Genomic DNA, 19404 nt, shown 5'->3' on the forward strand with positions numbered 1-19404 from the left:
TAGATCATGCATTTAATTCAAACAATTACAGCATGCTTTAACAAAAATTGCAGAAAAAAATGATTTTGAAGAACCCTTACCTTTGAAGAACATTTGTTCAATTGTAAAACTTTCGATCTCCAAATTGGGCACCACCACGAGCGCAACCTCGATAATCTCTAGGTAGAGAATCCTCAATTCAGGAATTGTGGGCTCTAGTGATTTTGGTGAGGGGAGGGAAGTAATTGAGAAAGGAAGAGATGATCACAGGGAATTCTATCTTAGAGTCGTGTCCCTCTTTGTGTGATTTATGTCATGAAGAAGATGAAGCCAAAATCTGTGGAACCTTATTCCTACTTGTGTGAAGTGGAGAGAAAAGTGGGAAGCCTCCCATTAATTATTTGAATTAAATATATATATATAATTGATTTATTTAATAAATAATTTAATATATATTAATATGATAACCACCTTATCATATCATATATATTAGGCTATATATTATATCAAATATAACATATAATCTATAATTTTAATATTATATCATATACAATATATCCTATAGTTTCTTTTCTCTCAGTAATGACATTTAATATAAATCACATTTACATTAAATTTAACAATATGAATCTAATTCATAAAATTGATATTTTAATCTATTCAAATAGTTATTTCATAAATAGTTAATATTATAATGTGTCAAATACATTACTACATCTGGCAATTGAGTTGAGTTGAGTTGGTCATGTCGAGTGAGGTCGAGTAAGGGGGTGCGTAGTAAGTTATTCCGTGCTTTTTGGTGTGCTTCCATATACTACATCTGGCAAGAACGTAATCGGCGACTACATGGAAATAGACCGAGGTCAGTGTCAGCTCTGGTTCACCTTATGGTCTCTACGATTCGTGCTCGTGCTTCTTCCTGACGGGTTGATTTTCTTGGTCTTATATAGTGTGCTTACGGATGTTTTTCTTGTTGTACTTCCCGTTGTTCTTTGTTTTTGTTATTGTCTCTTGTTTGTGGGATTTTTTTTTCTTTTCTCTGCCTTTCTCTCTAGTAGTTTGCGAGTTTGTTTCCTTTTGTGTTGGTTTTGTTCTAATCTTATCTTGTAGGCTTTGTTTTGGGTTTTGTTACCTGTCTTTGTTTGTGCTTTGATGCTTTGATGCCTTGATCTTGGGCTATGGGATCCCCCTTGTTGTTGTATAATAATATCACCTATTCTAAAAAAAATAAATTATTGTAATTATATCACATATAATTAAAATTTAATTAATTATATCATATATAATTAATTCTCTTAATTAATTTGAACAATTCAAATTAATCCAAAAACTAATTCTCATTTAATCCCATTGAGCTACTAAGGGGACCTCATGGACTTGTAACTTGAAGCTTCAACGGTACGTGAATAATTAGTTAAACTCTTTAATCAATTTAATCTAATTATTCACCTTCCGTTAACTGACGGGCACTCCAATAAAGACCGACAACTACACTCTTCGCACTATAAATATTTTGTGTCCATTAGATATAACCAATCAATAGTACGATGACCCTTCACAAATTACTCATAAGTACAGTTAGCCCAAAATTACCGTTTTGCCGCTATAGTTACATCTAACTCCTTCAGTACCACTGATCCCTCTAATCAACAATAAATCATAGTCCAATTATGATGAAACCTCTCTCAGGTCAGGAGAGGGTGTCGCGCCACATCGTTCAAGTCCCAGAATCAGCCCTTAAGGGAGCAATTTATCTACTTATCCCGATATTGGGGAAGGAGTGAATTCTTTCTTGTGTGGTTGTATTCCCAGCTCCCCAATCAGACAAATCCCCAAAATGGTAGGCTTGTTGAGTTATTGATCTGACCACTTTCATCCATACAAATCAAATGATCGCCTTCATAAACAGGAGTTCATAACTCACTCAAGATTCAGGTCATGTTACCTATGGCCATCCTAGTGAAATATAAGTCTCTATTATGAACGGCATTATATAATGAGACTAAACATTCATGGTCTGGTCTTATACAAACTCCTTTGTATAGAATATCCCTACTCACATGTCTCCACATGAATGATTAGGATCAGATCATTTGTAACACTTTACAACAATTATAACATCTACAAAGTTTGTAACATTTACAAAGGGGGTCATACTCGTAGTGTTGCTAGGATAAGTAACCCAGCCTTATCCATCAGTACAAACCATATAGGCTATCACTTAAACATGATCCACTCGTATGTCTCTACATACATGTTTAAGTTATAAAATAACTTTGGATGTTAGTTTATTGGTTTGTGGTTAATGCAACTAATTTTGAAATAAAACTTCACATATTTTATTACATAAATAAAATGTTTGTACATTACAATTACAATCTATGGGACCCTACGAGATTCCAACAAAAACGAGTTGGATCCTAACCTGTGGAAAGGATCGAGTTTGCTCTTTAACATGTAAAAGAAACAAGATACCGTGGAAATAGTTAAAAGAGATGTTTAATTGAAATCCCAAGAGGCGCTTGAGAAAGTGGATGTAGGTCGATTTTGACCGAACCACTATAAAAACTACGGTGTCTTCTTCTCTAACTATTTTATAATTATTTTTTCATTTAATTTTAATTGCATGCTTTTGTTGGTTGAGATTGATTAAGTATATTGTCACATAATTTTTATCAATCTTGTTATTTAGCATCAATTAAGGTTTTTATTTAGTTTACTTTTAAAATACTTAATTTGTTTAAATTGATCATATTTAACAAAAAGTTCTAATTAAACCTTATTCACCCCCGGTTGCCATACCAGTCCAACAACTCCAACTCTCCCTCTAACTCGCCTTAGCCCCCAACTTTTTCCTTCTTTCAATGTTTTCAATGGCTCTATCCATCGACTACCATCGGCGATTACCACTACCACACTTTGGTAACGCACTCCGACGACCACATTCATGCGACCAACTCCGATAACGACCTCCGATGGCAACTCTAGTGACCACCTTCAAACAAGCAACTCCCAAGACTACCTCCGTGCTGCTAACTCTAGAATCTAGTAACCACCTTTGCACATGCAACTTTGCTGACATACTCTGACAACCACCTTCGCACGGCCAACTTCGATAACCAATTTTGAGCTCTAACAATTAACTTCGATGACAACTCCGATGAAGACTACTTTCGATGATCAACTTCGGTGACAACTCTGGTGACAACCACCTCTGAAAACTAGCACTAACATTTACCTCATGCGACCAATTCCGACGAAGACCACTTTTAACGAGTCCCTTAATGATAACACTAGTTTTTTGTGAAAATGTAAATGGACCCTTAATGGCAACCCTATTTGCTATAGATGTTCAACTCATACATTCAACGGCCGTTAAAGTATATTGTATAGAAAATGTATTTTTATTTCCTTTTATAATAAATTAATTGTTGCATTGATGTGGTTTCATACATATTTTTTTTAGATCACATCTCTACTCTACCTCCATTTAGTCTTGGTGCTTCGATTTAATTCATTCCAGACCTTTGAAGATATGTTATAGTAGTTTGATTTTAATTTTATTTGCATTTAGCTTCATTCTAGTCTAACTACAGTTTGTTATCTTACTTGTAGGGCAAAATTATTTGCACAATCCTTCAATAACTAGTTTGAAGTTCATTAATTTTAAGTTCGGAGTGTATAATTTATGATATATTGATTGTTATTCATCACTATGTATTTTTTTTACATGTACATAGACATTTTTGTGAATATTATGATTTTCATTTGTAAATGGCAAACTAGACTTAACCATAAAAAATGTTTGAATAAAAAATGTTTGCACAAAAATACATTTCGTTGTATTAGTGTAAAATATAAAGAATCAAACGTTTGTTCAAAAAATTAAAAAAAAAATCATTAATAAAAAAAAAATTAAAATTCATATTTCACAAATGGGCAAAAAAAAAAATTGATTTTGTTTTCTTTCTTTTTGAATTAACATTTATGATTAGTTAAAAATTAACTGAGGATTATGAATTAGAGAAGATGTTCATTTTACTGGAATATAACACGACTTTGGGGATGTAGATAAATTTATTATGCAATTCAGTGTTCAAATTGTGTCATGAAAATATCTTATATTTTTCAAGAAGAAAAAAAAATTGTCCAATTTTTAAGCTTCTTCAATATTCATGATTGAGGGCTAAACAGTTGTGAAAAGTTATCATTTGTTTGGAATATGTATGATATTTAGAAATAAAAAATATATATATATTATGTAATTGAATGTTCAAAAATTAAATTCAAAATTTGTGTTTAGTATATGTTTGCTTTATAAGAATTTGTTGTGTTGTAAAAATGAAAAAACTTAAACATTTTTTAATATTAAAAATTTTAGAAAAATATGTATAGTTGGAAATTAAAAAAAAATAGCAAAAGAAAATCCAAGCAAAATTAATTTTGTTTAGAAAAATTATACCAACTCTATTTTACCCTACTCTACAGCCCAAACACAGACATTATAACTTCAAAGATAATTTAACTTTTTAGATAATAATTATCAACTCAACTCAACTTAATTTTATGCCAAACGCCTCTTAGCAATTCATTACAATGTAATTGTATTCCAATTTTTCTAATACCTAGGGATGAAAAAAATTCAAATTTCTATTTTCAAACCAAATTAAAGTTGGATTGGAGTATTATTGAACACTTCACATTTGAAACACCAATTATAATAATTAATGTTCCAATTATTATAACGTATAATTAATTACAAAATCTCTTTTTGCTACAGTATTTACTCTTCCTCTTTGTTACAGTGCATACCAAATACATCATACCAAATACATACTGTTATAACCTATAAACTATTATAATGCACAAACTATGAAGCACAGATACAGATACAGCTACATAATATAAATACAATCAGATATGGCGATTCGTCAATTTCTAAAAAATTAAGATACGGATAGATACGTCATCTTTTGATTAATTTTTAATATATATTTCTAAAAACGAGGATACTAATACATTGAAGATATATTTTCTTTTTCTTAGAAAAAAATCTAGGATATAGATAAATTTAGCATACAAGTTAATAATAATAGCACAAAATAAAATACACACATTGAAATTTCAATACAAAAAAGTAATATCTAAGATGTTGAAGTACAATAGAATTTAATAGAAGAATGATTCATATTGCGAAGAAGAAGATTAAAGGGAAAAATATGAAGATAAACGAAGAATTTCTTTATTGAATTTTTGAAGATATCCAAATGGTTTATATTTTGGACTTTGTAAGGATTCAAATGTGAAGATCAATATTAGATGATTCTAGGATTTGACCTTTTATTTATTTTTTTTTTTCTTTTTAGTTTTGGACTCGAATAGTGAGTTTTTTAAATAAATTATCTAGTTTTAAATTGGAAAAGATGATGAGTTGTTTGCCTTTTTTTCTTTAAGAAAAAGTACGCGTAGAAATAGATACGTCAAATCGCGTATCAAATACGTATTTAGAAAATATCTGAAATTATCGATATCTGATATGTGGCTGATACTGATTCTTTGTCTCACATTAAATATCTGTGTTTCATAACTCGCAAACTATAATAAACAACTCAACACCCCAAACGCCCCCCTAAGGGAGTATTTGGTTTACGAGGTTAAATTAGATTGATTTAAAAGTAGCAATTAAATGTTTGGTCCATCCATTTGTTTGTCGAGTTGGTTATTACAAATTCAATCTAATTCAACTCAAGACCTCATACAAAATTTCTGATCCAACCCAACTCAACCCGCTCCCTAACCAAGCACCTGTAAAAACCAAAACAGCACACATCTAAAAATCATCCAAAACCACCATAGAATATAAACTGTGATTTTAATCTTTTTAAAGGGTCATGCTTATACGTCTTTTCACATGTCTGACTTCAGAGGGCAAATATACAAAGATGAAACTTTTGGAATGAACAAAATAGAATCCCCTTCACAACTAAATCTATTTGCCTGTTTAAGAGGGCCTTGCGACCAAGATCCTTCAGGAGACAAAATCTAGCAAAACAATTCATCAACCCTTCAATTTGATCCAAACTGAACAACATAACCCAAAACCAAAATTGCTCGAGCCTCCAAATTCAGCCCGATTTCTTAACTCAGTAAATCATGACGCCTTCATCCCTTTAGCTTCCGTTTTGCCATAGGCTACAACAGCAGCTTTCCATGTAACATCAAAAAGAATTTTCCATATCCCACTTGACAAAAATCATTAATCAAAAATGCAGATTTCCAAATCAGAATCAACATTATCAACATTGGTACTCTGTCAGAATCTGTTTTTGAGCTATACCCCTCAAGCTTATCGTGGCTTCTTAGGAGAGTAGAAAATGGAGCCAGGTGAATTATGTACTTCGTTTCCAAATCCATTGGTTGCAATTCCGGAATCTGATTCCTCGTCACTATCGATTTCATCTGGCGTAACCCGATTTTGGTGTCCTCTGCGACGCAAAAGAAAGACATTATAGTAGTAGCTAACAAGATCTGCCTTGCTCCTAGAAGGAAATGACTCAATGATATCTTCCCAATAAGATATCCCAAGGGACGGAGGATTCGATGATACTATATCCTCGAACTTTTTCTCATCCTCCACTGTCCATGCAAATGTAACATCTTCCCCCATCTTATCAAATCTCCATTGGAGGAACGTGTTGCCCAACTCAAGCTTCAATCTGTGCCTTTTCTCAGCAACATGAAATTTGACACAGCCAACCGAATTGGCATCCAAGCACCCACAAGAATCTCGCCTTCCTTTTCCAATGGGATCCCTTTCAACTAGATATCTGTGCCTTCCTCTTTTCAAGGGCCATTCTTGTGTTCCCAACCACTTTAAATCACTCTCAGATATCACACCATTCCATTCCGGTACTTGAGCTTGATAGTCTGACCCCAGAGGCACAGGCTTGTAATCATCTGATGAATCTGTAGGTGAGGAATCACTTATTTTAGAAACGGGTTCTTGAGAAAGATCCTTTTTGTCAAAGCTTAATCTCTTCCTAAGATTGTAAATCGGAACTGTATCGTCATCGTACATACATGGATGCATCCTCTGATTTCTCTGCAAATAGAGAAGATGAAGTGAACCAGATAATTAATTAAGACTTCCAAGCTAAAGTAAAATAATAATCTGATCTTTAGATCTGTAAAATCCTTTTTTTTAAAATTATATATTTACCATTAATCAATTTTTCCTATATCGAAATATCATCTTTTTGTTTCATTTATTCTTCCTTTCCTTTGAATTTAATTCGTTTCTATACAAAGTATAATAAATGCTCAAACATACTAATGCAATAAGAAATCATTTAAACTCGACATCAATAAAGGAACTAATATAAGTCCTAAATTTTAGAAAGAGAAAACAAGATTTTGATCCAATTTTGATCTCTGAACTTCCACAATAATTTGCTTTGATTGTCTTGTCAAAATATTTTGTTTTGGTCCCTAGACTTTGCACTCACATAACACTACATGTATTTGTATTTTATAGTACAGGGATCAATCAAATTTAGTATTAGGACTAGAAATATAGCCTAAGATTTAAGTTAAATTCATTGCCAAAATTAACAAGGAAACAAATAAAATTTCCTTAGCTCAAAAACCAAAAAAAGAGCAGAGTAAAATATAATGATTTGATTATCAATTTATGATTTATGGTAAAATAGTACACGTTTTCAATTGCAAGATTCATGAAGGACATTCTCCGAATTTTTAATCTCACAGGTTGGAGAAAGGATAAAATTTTAAAAGATAAAATGATCAATTTTTCTTTAATGATTTTTGCAGCTCCTATGATTGAGAGAGACTATTTTTAGTTGGTATTAGTTTTCGTGATTACGTTAGGTTGCTATTTAACTAAGTTTTGGGTGCTTTTGAATCCGCTCAATTTTGAAGCTAGAATTAGATATTTTAATGGTTGGATAGAAATATTTCTTAGTCTACATTGCAGTTGTCTTTCATTTTAATAAATTGAAAATATATTAACCAAACAAAAAGAGACAGCTAGGGGAGGGGAGAGCAACCCCTCTCCCAACAGAAACTAATCAAGCACCGCCTCCCAATTTTGGAGAATTTGACCTAGGCTAGAATTACAAAATAATTTCCGGTGCTTTAGGCACAAAAAAGAAAAAGAAAAAAAAGAATTTGGTCCCTATGGTTTATTTACAGGTTAAACTTATATTATGTAGGTCAAATTACAAATTTGGTCCCTATAATTTGGAGAAGGTTAAATTTTAGTCTCTATGGTTTAAAGGTAAGAATATCCCTATGGTTGTTTACTGGTTGAATTTTACATAGTATAGGTCAAATTATAAAGTTCGTATGATTTATAAAACCCTCGTTTATCAAACAATGACTACTTATGACATTTTATCAAAACATAAGGACTATTTGTGAGCAAACCATAAAGATGGTTGAGTTTTAAAACCACACAAAACTAAATTTTAACTTTCTCCAAACCATAGGGACCACAATTTAACCTATAATTCATTAGTTGGTTCATGAAAAAATTTTCTAATTAAATTTTGAGGTACTAATTTCAACATGTAATCAAGTTTAAGATGAAATAAAAAATAAAATAAACAAAAGGGTAATTGTTTTAAATTGTAAAACTACTCAAAATATTTTCAAGTATAGCAAAATTCTATTAGTGATAGACCGCAATAGACAGACGGTCTATTGCGATTTATCACGGATAGATAGTGACATCTAGTAAAGTACTTCCAATCAAGGTCCAAAACCATTCATGAACCAATAATCATCCAACCTAAAAAATATTCTCAAGGCACGTTTGATACTTTTAAGAACATTCTCAAACATACTCTGACTACAAGCAGATCAAAAATTAAAAATAGCAGCTGAAGCTTCAAGCTATTGGCCACAACAGAACCAGGCAAAATGAAATCGACGTCTTAAATAGTTTAATTTTCTTCTTAATAAAGAACCACAATTTTAAACAACTAATACTCCAAGGATCTTCTTAAGAAGACATAATATTCAGAATTGAAAAGAATGATTCTTTAGTATTATATACATACAACGTCATGGAATCATTAAAACTAGAAAGGACACTGCAGAAATTCCTAAAAACTAAAAAGGCTCATAACATTAACAACTAAAACAATACATACTATAGATCAGATAAAAAAAATTACAGAGGTAATTCAATGATATATTTTTAAGATTAAGTCTTAGCTACATTGGCTTTCACAATGAGGATCTTCAGTTTACAATGACCAGATCATTATTTAAGATGTAAATATATACTAATCAAAATGCATAGTATGAAAATCATTTCAAGATGGATCAACGATATGAAAAACAATAAAACACTAAAGCAGCCTAAAGACTACCACAATCAGCTTTTTCATGGGACAAACTTCATACATGCACAGATATAGACAGTTTTTTATTACCCTGTCATGCGAATCGACAATTTTAAATGAGTAAAGATATAATTGCAAACAGCTTGAGCATTTATGTAATGTACCTGCACAAAAGATTGTTCGCTACTTGAATCAACTTGTCTTTTCACAAACATTTCCTCTCGAACCAGCAAAACTTGTTTCCAAATCTCTTCTTTCCCATATGATTTCCATTTTGACTTTTCTGGTAATGAACATATAGAAGGATCGCATGGGTTTCTCGCAATACCTTTAAGCCAATCAAGCAATCCCAACATCGGTTCCTGCTTACTCTCCTGGGCAACATTCGTTTCCTTGATGAAAGGTGGATCAATAATTTTTATATCCTCATTTTCAGTGTTGCAATGATCAATATCCTTGAGTTTCTTGCTTCTGCGAGGAAATACATCCCCGCTCTTCATCCTATCACTCTTCATATTGAGTATTCTCTTGGAAAAATCTGAAATTGAATTCTCGTCAAACGAAACACAGTTCATGAACTCATCCGACAACATGACTGCCGTTTTCTTTGGGTTTCAACCCAACTCTCAACCATTACGGGACACTACCACTCGTTTTGCTGAATTTTCATACAGCAATTACCAGTTGCTAGCTCCATTCCTGCCCCCACCATCCAAGCACTACAACATGCAAACCAAACCTAGATGTTAAGACAACTCAGATTCCGTTTTCTAATCGAGAATCTCTGAACTCAGCAGACTTCTTTCAATTCTTGTAACATCCAAAGTTCAAACTGGAGAGTCTCTTTTTCACACAACTTCCTCCAACTCTCTGAATCCAAATACTTGATTAACGTAACTTCAAAATAGAAGAGCATTCATTTCCGATCTTACAAATTAAATTCAAAGCAACCTCACCCTTTATCTGTCAGATTCACAATGTTCTTAGCCAAATCGACGAAGAAATAAAGAACAAGCAGCGTGGATGCGGTACAGAAGAAAAAAAACCCAAGCAACCTTTTGAAAAGGATATCAAACAGACCTTAAACACTACACTGTACTAAAATGAATCCAAAATCTAAGAGATACCCATTTCGTTCAATCTACTTCGCAGCACCTTCGTAATCTAACTCAGACCCATCCGCTATCACCCACCATCCTGCCTTAAATTGGAATTCAAACCCTAAAAATCAAATGCAATCACCCTGGTCATATAATTTCCAAAACAAAAAAAAACAGAAAACAGAAACCCCAGGTCATCTAATTTCGAGAACACGAAAAGACATAACACAAATCAGGTGGATGAAAAGAGCAACGATTTGGTTACCACATGTTGACTATCATCAATTGGGTTCGACGATCAATGTTTTGGCGGGAAAACAAGATTGATCTAGGGTTTGATTTTGAAATGAAAAAGTTAAATATCCATCCAATCCCGCCATTGGCGTCATATTTGCAGATATATAGAAATGTCATTATACAAAAGAAAGACAGAGACAAAAAGTGAAGATGAAGTGCCCCTTTGACCATGAGAGGCTAGAATTTCAAAGTATATGAAGAAATACAGAGACCCAATACACCAAAAAGAAAGAATATACCGCCATTTTTAATGGTGATTGGAAGAGAGAAAAACGTACCTGTTAATAATTTTTGTTTTTGTTTTGGAAGGAAGCGTTTTCTACGCAACTGTGTCTACTACTACTGCTAATCTACTGCCCACCACATCCTTTAAAGCTTGACTAGTTTTGGCTTTGGTTGGTCCCTCTCTTCCTTGTTGCTTCTCTCTCTAATTTGGCCCTTTTTTTGGGTTCCTCTCTTTTTTAAGGCTATTTTATGGGGATCTTTGGGGAAAAAAAAAAAGATAAGAGAGATTGGGTTTGGGAGGATGATTTTAGTTTTTAAACCCAAAAAGAAATTGTGGTTTGGTTTTTAGGGTTTTGAGGAAGGGATGGAGACTAAAATGATCCCCCTTATTTATAATCAAATTGATGAACCAACCATGGTTGGAAATTAACCTTGTGGTTGAGTTAAGGTAAATAATGAGGGCTTTTTTTTTTTTTTTGGAGGGGAGGGATGATTTTTTAAAATATATGAGTACTTTATGGGAATTTTTTCAAGTCAAAATTTTACTTTTGGCTTCATTCCATTTTAGTTTCAAAATTTTTTAGCTTTTAATAAATCTTTAGGGTCCTTTTCGGCCTCCAACTTTAATTGGGTAGAGTGATCTATTATAGTCCACTTAACTTCTAATTATAATAGTTGGTGTTTGCCATTATTATAAGGGTTAACTAGATAAATAGAAAATTTTAAGTTTTTATTTGGATAAATAGTAAAAACTTTTTTAAATTGTAAAAATAGCAAAACGGGTTATAAAAGAAAATAATGATTAGTAATTGTCAAAACTACCCTCACATGGAATTCTAGAGATGTGAGAGTTTCAAAACCGTTTGAAAACAACAAATACACTCTACCTAAACAACTATCACACACTAAACAATGTATTTTGACAAAGTGTCTAATCCACGTGTACAATAAATAAATTGTTTTCTTCAATATAGGCTTGCGCCTAAAAAGTAAACCTACTCCACTGGGAATACAAGATTGAAAGGAATCGAAATCTTAGAAATCAACGATTTTAGTGTTGCCCTTAGGAGGTTGGGAAGAATGATTAATGTTTGTTAATTCATTATTCAAATACGGTGTATTTCCAGTGTCAGGGCAAGAGATGAGACATGGTCAACCATTACACATAAATCAATTTGGGGGACTCTGATAAATTTGACATAACCACAAAATATCTTTATTTTCAACAATCATAATAAAATTCGAATTGGCAGAACCTATCTGTAGATTGTCAAACGAGATATAGTTAACTCACAAATTATTGGAACCATGAATTTGATGGAATATGCGCCTCAAAATTTCAAAAAATTATGGTAATGAGAATTCTCATCCCGTCGATCATCAAAGAGGGGTTTAATCCATTGTAAAATCATAGCAAAAATAGTAGCTTATTAAAGAAACCACAACAAAATTTAAATCCATGAACACTTTGTGTGAGTAACAAAAGTTATGACATTTTTTACGAAGTGATATTTCTTTTTTTCAAATCATTAAAATAATAGCAAAAAAAAATATATAACTAATTTATTAAGAATATGAGAATGTACAGCTAATTTATTAAGAATGTATGTATAAAATTATGAAAAACAATTCAAAAATTTGAATAAAATTGAATACTTATAAAGTAATGAAAAAGCCATTCAACATTTTGAATAAAATATATGGATAAAATAAAATTTAATAATATATGGATATTTAAAATATAAATTTGGTAAAAAAAATCTGGATATTTAATTAAGGTGAGATTAATTTGAAAAGTGGTTAAACAGAATTTAAAATAATAATGACCAAAATTAGAAGGGCAATTGTTGTTAAGGAAAATAAGTAATTACCCTCTATAGATAACTTGATCCTATTTTTTATTCTACGGTTACCTGGTTTCATCAATTTGGGGGACTCTGGTAAAACAGACATCAACCACAAAATATATTTATCTTCAACAATATTCGAAGTGGCAGAACCAATCCGATACATTGTCAAACGAAATGTAGTTAACTCAGCGAATGAAAAAAAAAAATTCTTGGATATATTTCACAAATTATTGGAATGATGAATTTGATGAATACGCACCTCAAATTTTCGAAAATCATGGTAGTGAGAATTCTTAACCCATCGACCGGAGTGATGAACATTTTGTGTGAGTAACAAGAGCTATGACCATTTTTTTACGAAGTGACATTTCTTTTTTTCCAAATCGTTAAAATAATAACAAAAATAGTATATAAAACTAATTTATTAAGAATATAAGAAATATACAGCTAAATTATTAATAATGTATATAAAAAATTATGAAAAAAAATTCAAAGATTCGAATATAATTGAATACATATAAAGTAATGAAAAACGATTCAAAGATTTGAATAAAATATATGGATAAAATAAAAGTTAATAATATATGGATATTTAAAATATAATTTGTTAGAAAATTTTAGATATTTAATTAAGGTGAGATTAATTCGAAAAGTGGTTAAACAAAATCTAAAATAATAATAAAATATGGAGATTATGTTAAGCAAAATTAGGAGAGCAGTTGTTCTTGAAAAATATCAGCAATTACACTGTATATATAACTCAACCTTATTTTTTATTCTACAATTACCTAGTATAAATCGGGATTTAGGAATTTGTGGTCATGTACATGTCACGTGAGTTACCATAAATCTTATTCTTGGGCAGTTTTTCCATTTTTAAGAATGAAATCTTAAATTTTGTCATACGCTTCAATTCCCTTTATTATAATCCACAATTAATTACAGTATTACTCTTTCAAATCCCTCCACTTGCCGCACTAAAGGCCCACTAAATTTTAGTTATACAAAATTGTTTTTATTTTTTTTTTTTAAAAAAAAAGATGTTTCTTAATCCTTTAGAAATTAAAAGATGTAAGACCTGCACCTTACTTTTCCCCTTTTAATTATGTTTATTGTTTAAGTTAAGCAGAATGTTGGGTTAAATATCTAAGTTAGATTGGATTTGTGCATCTCGAGGTAAAGGATGAGTTTGAAGAAGGAAAAATGATTAAGGAAACCTAGCTCTTAGTACATATTAATTTGGCTTTACAAGAGAAATTTTGGCTAAGTATTAATCGTGCTGAAGGATGTTTGAGCATCGAGTAAGCGTCAGGCGAGCATCGCGTAAAGGCTGTCGAGCGGCGAGTATAAGTAATCGAGAAGGGTCGAGCAGCGAGTAAAGGCTGCTGAGTGTCGAGTATAAGTGAGCGAGGAAGAAGGCGAGTGTCAAGGGTAAGCGAAGAAGGCTCGTGTGTCGAGTTCGAGCATCGAGTGAGGAGTGTGTGTCGAGCGAGCTCCCAGCGCCGAGTGATGACTTGAAATTGGTCGTATGGTGTGCATGCATGATGATGTGCTACAAGCTCATGTTGCCATAAACTTGTAACGTTAAATGTAATCTTATGCTATGTTAATGCTCATGCACATTTTATTCGATACTACTTCTAGATATACGCGTTGTTAATTATATGCTTGTAGTATGCTATGAAGTAATGCGTTGTCACAAGTTTCCTTGCGATGAAACCAAGTATAATTCCAACGCAAGTTTCTCAGAGTAATCCGAGGTCAAACACAGGGAATGTTTTCGTTAATGCGTTACTTTCATGATATATGCGACCAGTTTTTACAATTAATAAGAATTGGGTTTGTACATGAATTTAAATTTGCGGTAAAATAAAGTTGTGTTAATAAATTAAATTACGATGAAAATAAACCTAAGCTAATGTGATACAAGATATAAGATACATGATATACATGATACTGAGTTCGAGACTGACTGTGAAGTTGATACAAAGGATCGTGGTATGCGATGGCAAGTCTTTATGGATGAATCAGAAGGGGAAAGAATAATTTGTACAAACGTCGCAAGTTTGTTAATTGCGTTAAAGATGTAACTAAGGTTCCGCTTTCCCTTGGCGTACACCTCTCGGTGATCGACCGCGTTCCCATATCTCTATGGTGAAACAGGGATGAACGTGGTGAACAAAAGGTTGCTTCCATCTCTGGAAGTACTTCTCGCTTTAGTTAACGCATTCTTCCAACCCTTTCTTGATAGGCTGAATAACATCCTCACTTTTGCTCTCATAGGTGAAGATGTCGTCTAGCATGTCTTGACTAAACTTAATTATTTTCTTAACCCAATTAATTTAATTGCTTATTTCTTGCTAATTACCCATGGGATTAAGAAAACGTCATGGAGAAAATGAATTATGGGTAAACGAAAATAGACAGAGAAATGATAATGGAAATGATCATAACATTCAATACAAAGATTAAGCGTCTGATACATGGTGTGAATGATAGACTAAGGAGATGAATACAACTGATGATAAAGAGATAGAAACAAATACAGAAGAGTGTTAACGTCTTGACACAGATCTAGATGGTGGTTTTGCTTTCCGACGCGTGGAATGGATGAATAGAAGAGCTTCCCTCTCAGGCTTGCTCGTCTGATAGAGGTGACCTTCGTACAGAGCTTCAACGGCGGGGATCGAAAGGATTCTTTGTTCGGAGACTCACCTCTCGGCCTTGTCTCTTAATTCTTCCCGGATCTACTCTGATTAGTCGCTCATCCAATCTCTCTCTCAGATCAGTATATGCACTTTTCTCTGTATTCAAGCATCCATTTTTCAATGAAATTGCAGAAGCTATTTATAGGCAAAGTTTTGACTCTTTGCATTGTGGTCCCCACTTTATTGTCAAGACAGTTTTTAAAATGGTGGAGTGAATATTCCTTCTATTACGCAATCAATTTTGTCAGTAATGCACAACAGTCAGCTGTACATACGTCTGAATCCTCCGCAATTCTGTTGCTCTTTACATCTTCAATCGTTTGCCTGCATACGGTGTTGTTTTTTATTATCGCATGCGGTTGAAGTTGCGTTGATCGCAAAGCTCTTGATCAATTGTCGCATGTGCCGTCATTGTGCTAATCGTCTCTTCATTATTGATTAGCGGGCACAAGGCAACGTAGATGTGTTGTTCTGTTTATCTTTGAGCCATGAACGCATGCAGTGACTTGATTTCCTGTAAAACAGAACTAAAATATTCTTTTCTAACATCGCAATGGTATCAGTGGGTGTATTGACGAAAATTTATAATTCTCGCATTTCTTCGCCAATTTCCCTACTATCGACACAACTTTTCTTTCTTTTGGCCGCAATATCTAAATAAAACAGTATAAATAACTTGTATTTCTACAGGGTAAACTGGGAGGGAGTGTGACAAAAGATGTTCTTAAAATTTTTTAAATAAATAGAAATACTTTTTCCTTTCCTTCCTTCTCTTTCCATTCTGTCCATCACCCTCATCTCTTCCCCTTTCCAATGGTTCTCCTTCATCTTCTAATTCCTATCAGTTGTCGAGCGCAGTATTACCGCAAGGCTTTGCAGTGATTTGTGCTCACAAATATCTGCTCAAGAAGGATTGCTGCATAGAGTCGGTGCAACTTGGTGGGCGCATCTGGGTGAAAGGCATAATTAATCACGATGGGACAGAAAGCTGATAACGATCGAATCCGAATTAAGTTGACAAGCCGCTAACAATAACAAGTACACTCAGCTTTTCGATGACAAATATTCGGTGCAACAGTCAGAGAATTAAAGCCATCCAATATGTGCAATCATGAGAGAGAAGCCGCCTTTCTCCTTGAAGGCTCTATAATTACTAAAGGCAACCTTCAGAAGATGAGTTCAGAGAGTTAGAGAATTTTTCCTAGATAGTTTAGCCTTGTTCTAAGATTTTCATTTATTTTAAGGCGGAAGCGAAAGAAGGAGGTTGTGCCGATAGATCGTTCTGGTGAGCTCGGGAGAGTGTCAGAAGCTTCAAGATCAGAGAGAGGGTCAGCTTCTGCAGAAGCAGGAATATCTTTTGAACCAAATAGAGTTGTCAGTGTAAAAGTCTTGGGTAGCAAAGGATTGCAACCAGGCTCTCTACCTTTATCTTCCATTGTTATTTTGTATTCAAACTCATTTATAGAAATGGAATTTACTTCTCTAAATCTGTTCACTCTCTGTTTATCACGCATGAGTAGCTAAATCTGTTTAATGGGTTGAGAAGCACTTAGCTAGCATAACTGGGGATCTTCATTCTATGCGATTATTTTGTATTATGTATGTTTCATTCGTCTATTAGAGATACTCAGGAGGGTAGTCTAAGGACAGGATCTAGGCTTGGAAAAGCCAAGTTAGAATCTAGGCTCGGGTGAGTCAAATTATAACGCATAATCAAGAGATAAGAGCTTAGGAATAAGCACTGTTTGCTATTAACGCATCACATGCATCCTAGAGATAGGATATGATTGTGTGCGGTCATCTTGTCTTTGTGTGCATCTTGCAGCATCGCATAGGAAAAGAGTAGAGACTTAGGAATAAGCTCTATGGACACTTTTGCATTCAACACATGCATCCTAGACTTAGGAGCATCGCATTTGAATTAGAAAATGACTTGTTGTGCATGGGTGTAGCATGATCGCATAGTCTGACGCATTCCTAGGTAACGCTAGTTAAAGACCTTCTCAACCCGTTCATCTGCATACTCAGTGCATCTATCGCATAATCAAACTCTTCTCAAATCCGCCGCATTTATTTATTTCATTACCGCAACCAACAACACCAAACAACTATTTGAGTTATCGGTTACCGCAAAGTTATCCTGAAAATTACCACCGCATATTGTTTTCCCAAGTCCCTGAGTTCGACTCTGGACTTACCAGGAAACTCAGTGGGGTTTATACTTAGATTCCACTGAGAAAGCTTGATTGCTCAATGCATTTCATCACTGCATTTCACTCCACATTTTTATTTCATAAAATAACGCATCAAGTTTTTGGTGCCGTTGTCGGGGACTTCGGCAAAGCAGTGTGCTAACGGTAATTTTTTTTATTTCTTTGCAGATTCTCAATCTCTGGCGAATTACGACTGGGAGATTGAGAAGACGTTCAGATGGAGACTAAGAAATAGCCGCCAACCACAACAGTCAGATAAAGAAGATATGGCGGAGCAACCTGGAAACGGAGCACCAAACGAAAACAATGTCATGGCGAATCCAATCCTGCTGGCAAACGATCGTAATAGGCCCATTCGGGATATGCATCGCCAAACCTTTATGATTTCTCTCCAGGAATCATGAGGCCTGCCTTTGACGGAAGAAGATTCGAAATGAAACCGGTGATGTGCAGATGATCCAGACTATAGGACAATTCGGAGGACGACGTGGCGAGGACCCGCACGCCCACCTCCGTAGCTTTATAAAAATCTGCAATATTTTGTGTTCCCAAACATCTCTACCGAAGAAGTTCGACTAACTTTATTTCCATTTTCTCTATGTGATCAGGCAAGAAAATGGGCGTATTCTCTCAAGCCGGGAGAGATCACTTCATAGGAGCAGGTCGTAGAGAAGTTCATGAAGAAGTATTTTCCACCTACTGAGAATATTAGACGAAGGAAACTAATAACCAATTTTGAACAAGACATTAACGAATCGCTCAGTGATGCCTGGGCGAGGTTTAAGAGGTTGGTCAGGGACTGTCCACACAATGGATTACCAGACTGCCTTCAGATGAAAATCTTTTATCACGGTCTAAATCCCGCTTCGCAGACCGCTGCCAATGCGACAACCACTGGTGGTCTGCTAGACAAAATGTATGAGGAGGCTAAGAACATCTTGGATCGCATCTCTAAAAACCACGAGGATTAGCGAGAGAGTGATCAGAGACTAAGAATCAAGGACAACGACGTAAGTAATGGTGCTATTGCTTCACTACAAAATCAGATGACCGCAATGATGAACTTAATTCAGGGAATTGCGATCAATAGCCCAACACCGCAAAATGGGCAAGTAAACGCAATTAATCAAAACACCGCAAGGTGTGCGACATGTGGTGATGGGCACGCAATGGAAGAATGCCCACAGAATCCACAGTCTATTTACTTTGTGAAAAATAATCCATTTTCTAACACCTACAACCCCGAGTGAAGAAACCACTCCAATTTTGCATGGAAGAATCAGCAGCAAAATTTTCAATCTGTGGCACAGAAAGAAGGGCCACCTGGATTCTTCCTGCGAAATAACGGTCAGACAAACAGTCAAGCCAGTAGCTCGCAACCGCCACAATCCTCCTCCTTAGAAAGCCTGTTAAAGAAGTATAAGAGAAAAACGAAACTGTGCTTCAAAGCCAAGCGACGTCCATCCGCAATCTAGAATTACAGATGGGCCAGATTGCGAGCGAGCTAAGGAACAGACCGCAAGGGGTCCTTCCAAGCTCAACAGAACTCCCATGCAATTCGGGGGGATCAGGTAAAGAGCAATGTCAAGTTGTGACATTGCGGAGTGGAAAAACTATGGAGGGAGAAAGAAAAGAGCCTAGCCGGACTGCTTCTATTGCATTGG

At 34.2% G+C, this 19404-nt stretch overlaps 1 protein-coding gene and 1 non-coding gene across 2 annotated transcripts; both read right to left on the minus strand.

Moving 5' to 3' along the window:
* Positions 1–5647: 5647 nt before the first annotated feature.
* On the minus strand, positions 5648–11319 carry LOC120068258 (AT-rich interactive domain-containing protein 1-like). Its single transcript, XM_039019971.1, has 3 exons — positions 11023–11319; positions 9512–10568; positions 5648–7081 (listed from the first exon to the last, which is right to left on the minus strand). Exons 2-3 carry the CDS (start codon positions 9938–9940, stop codon positions 6326–6328), a joined length of 1185 nt encoding a protein of 394 aa, XP_038875899.1. The 5' UTR covers positions 9941–10568; positions 11023–11319; the 3' UTR covers positions 5648–6325.
* A 7131-nt stretch (positions 11320–18450) lies between these two features.
* On the minus strand, positions 18451–18557 carry LOC120068630. The gene has a single exon (XR_005479267.1). It is a non-coding gene; the product is annotated as a small nucleolar RNA R71 (small nucleolar RNA).
* Positions 18558–19404: the final 847 nt, after the last annotated feature.

This window comes from Benincasa hispida, chromosome 12 (genome assembly GCF_009727055.1).
Source record: "Benincasa hispida cultivar B227 chromosome 12, ASM972705v1, whole genome shotgun sequence".
In the NCBI taxonomy this organism is placed as follows: Eukaryota; Viridiplantae; Streptophyta; class Magnoliopsida; order Cucurbitales; family Cucurbitaceae; genus Benincasa; species Benincasa hispida.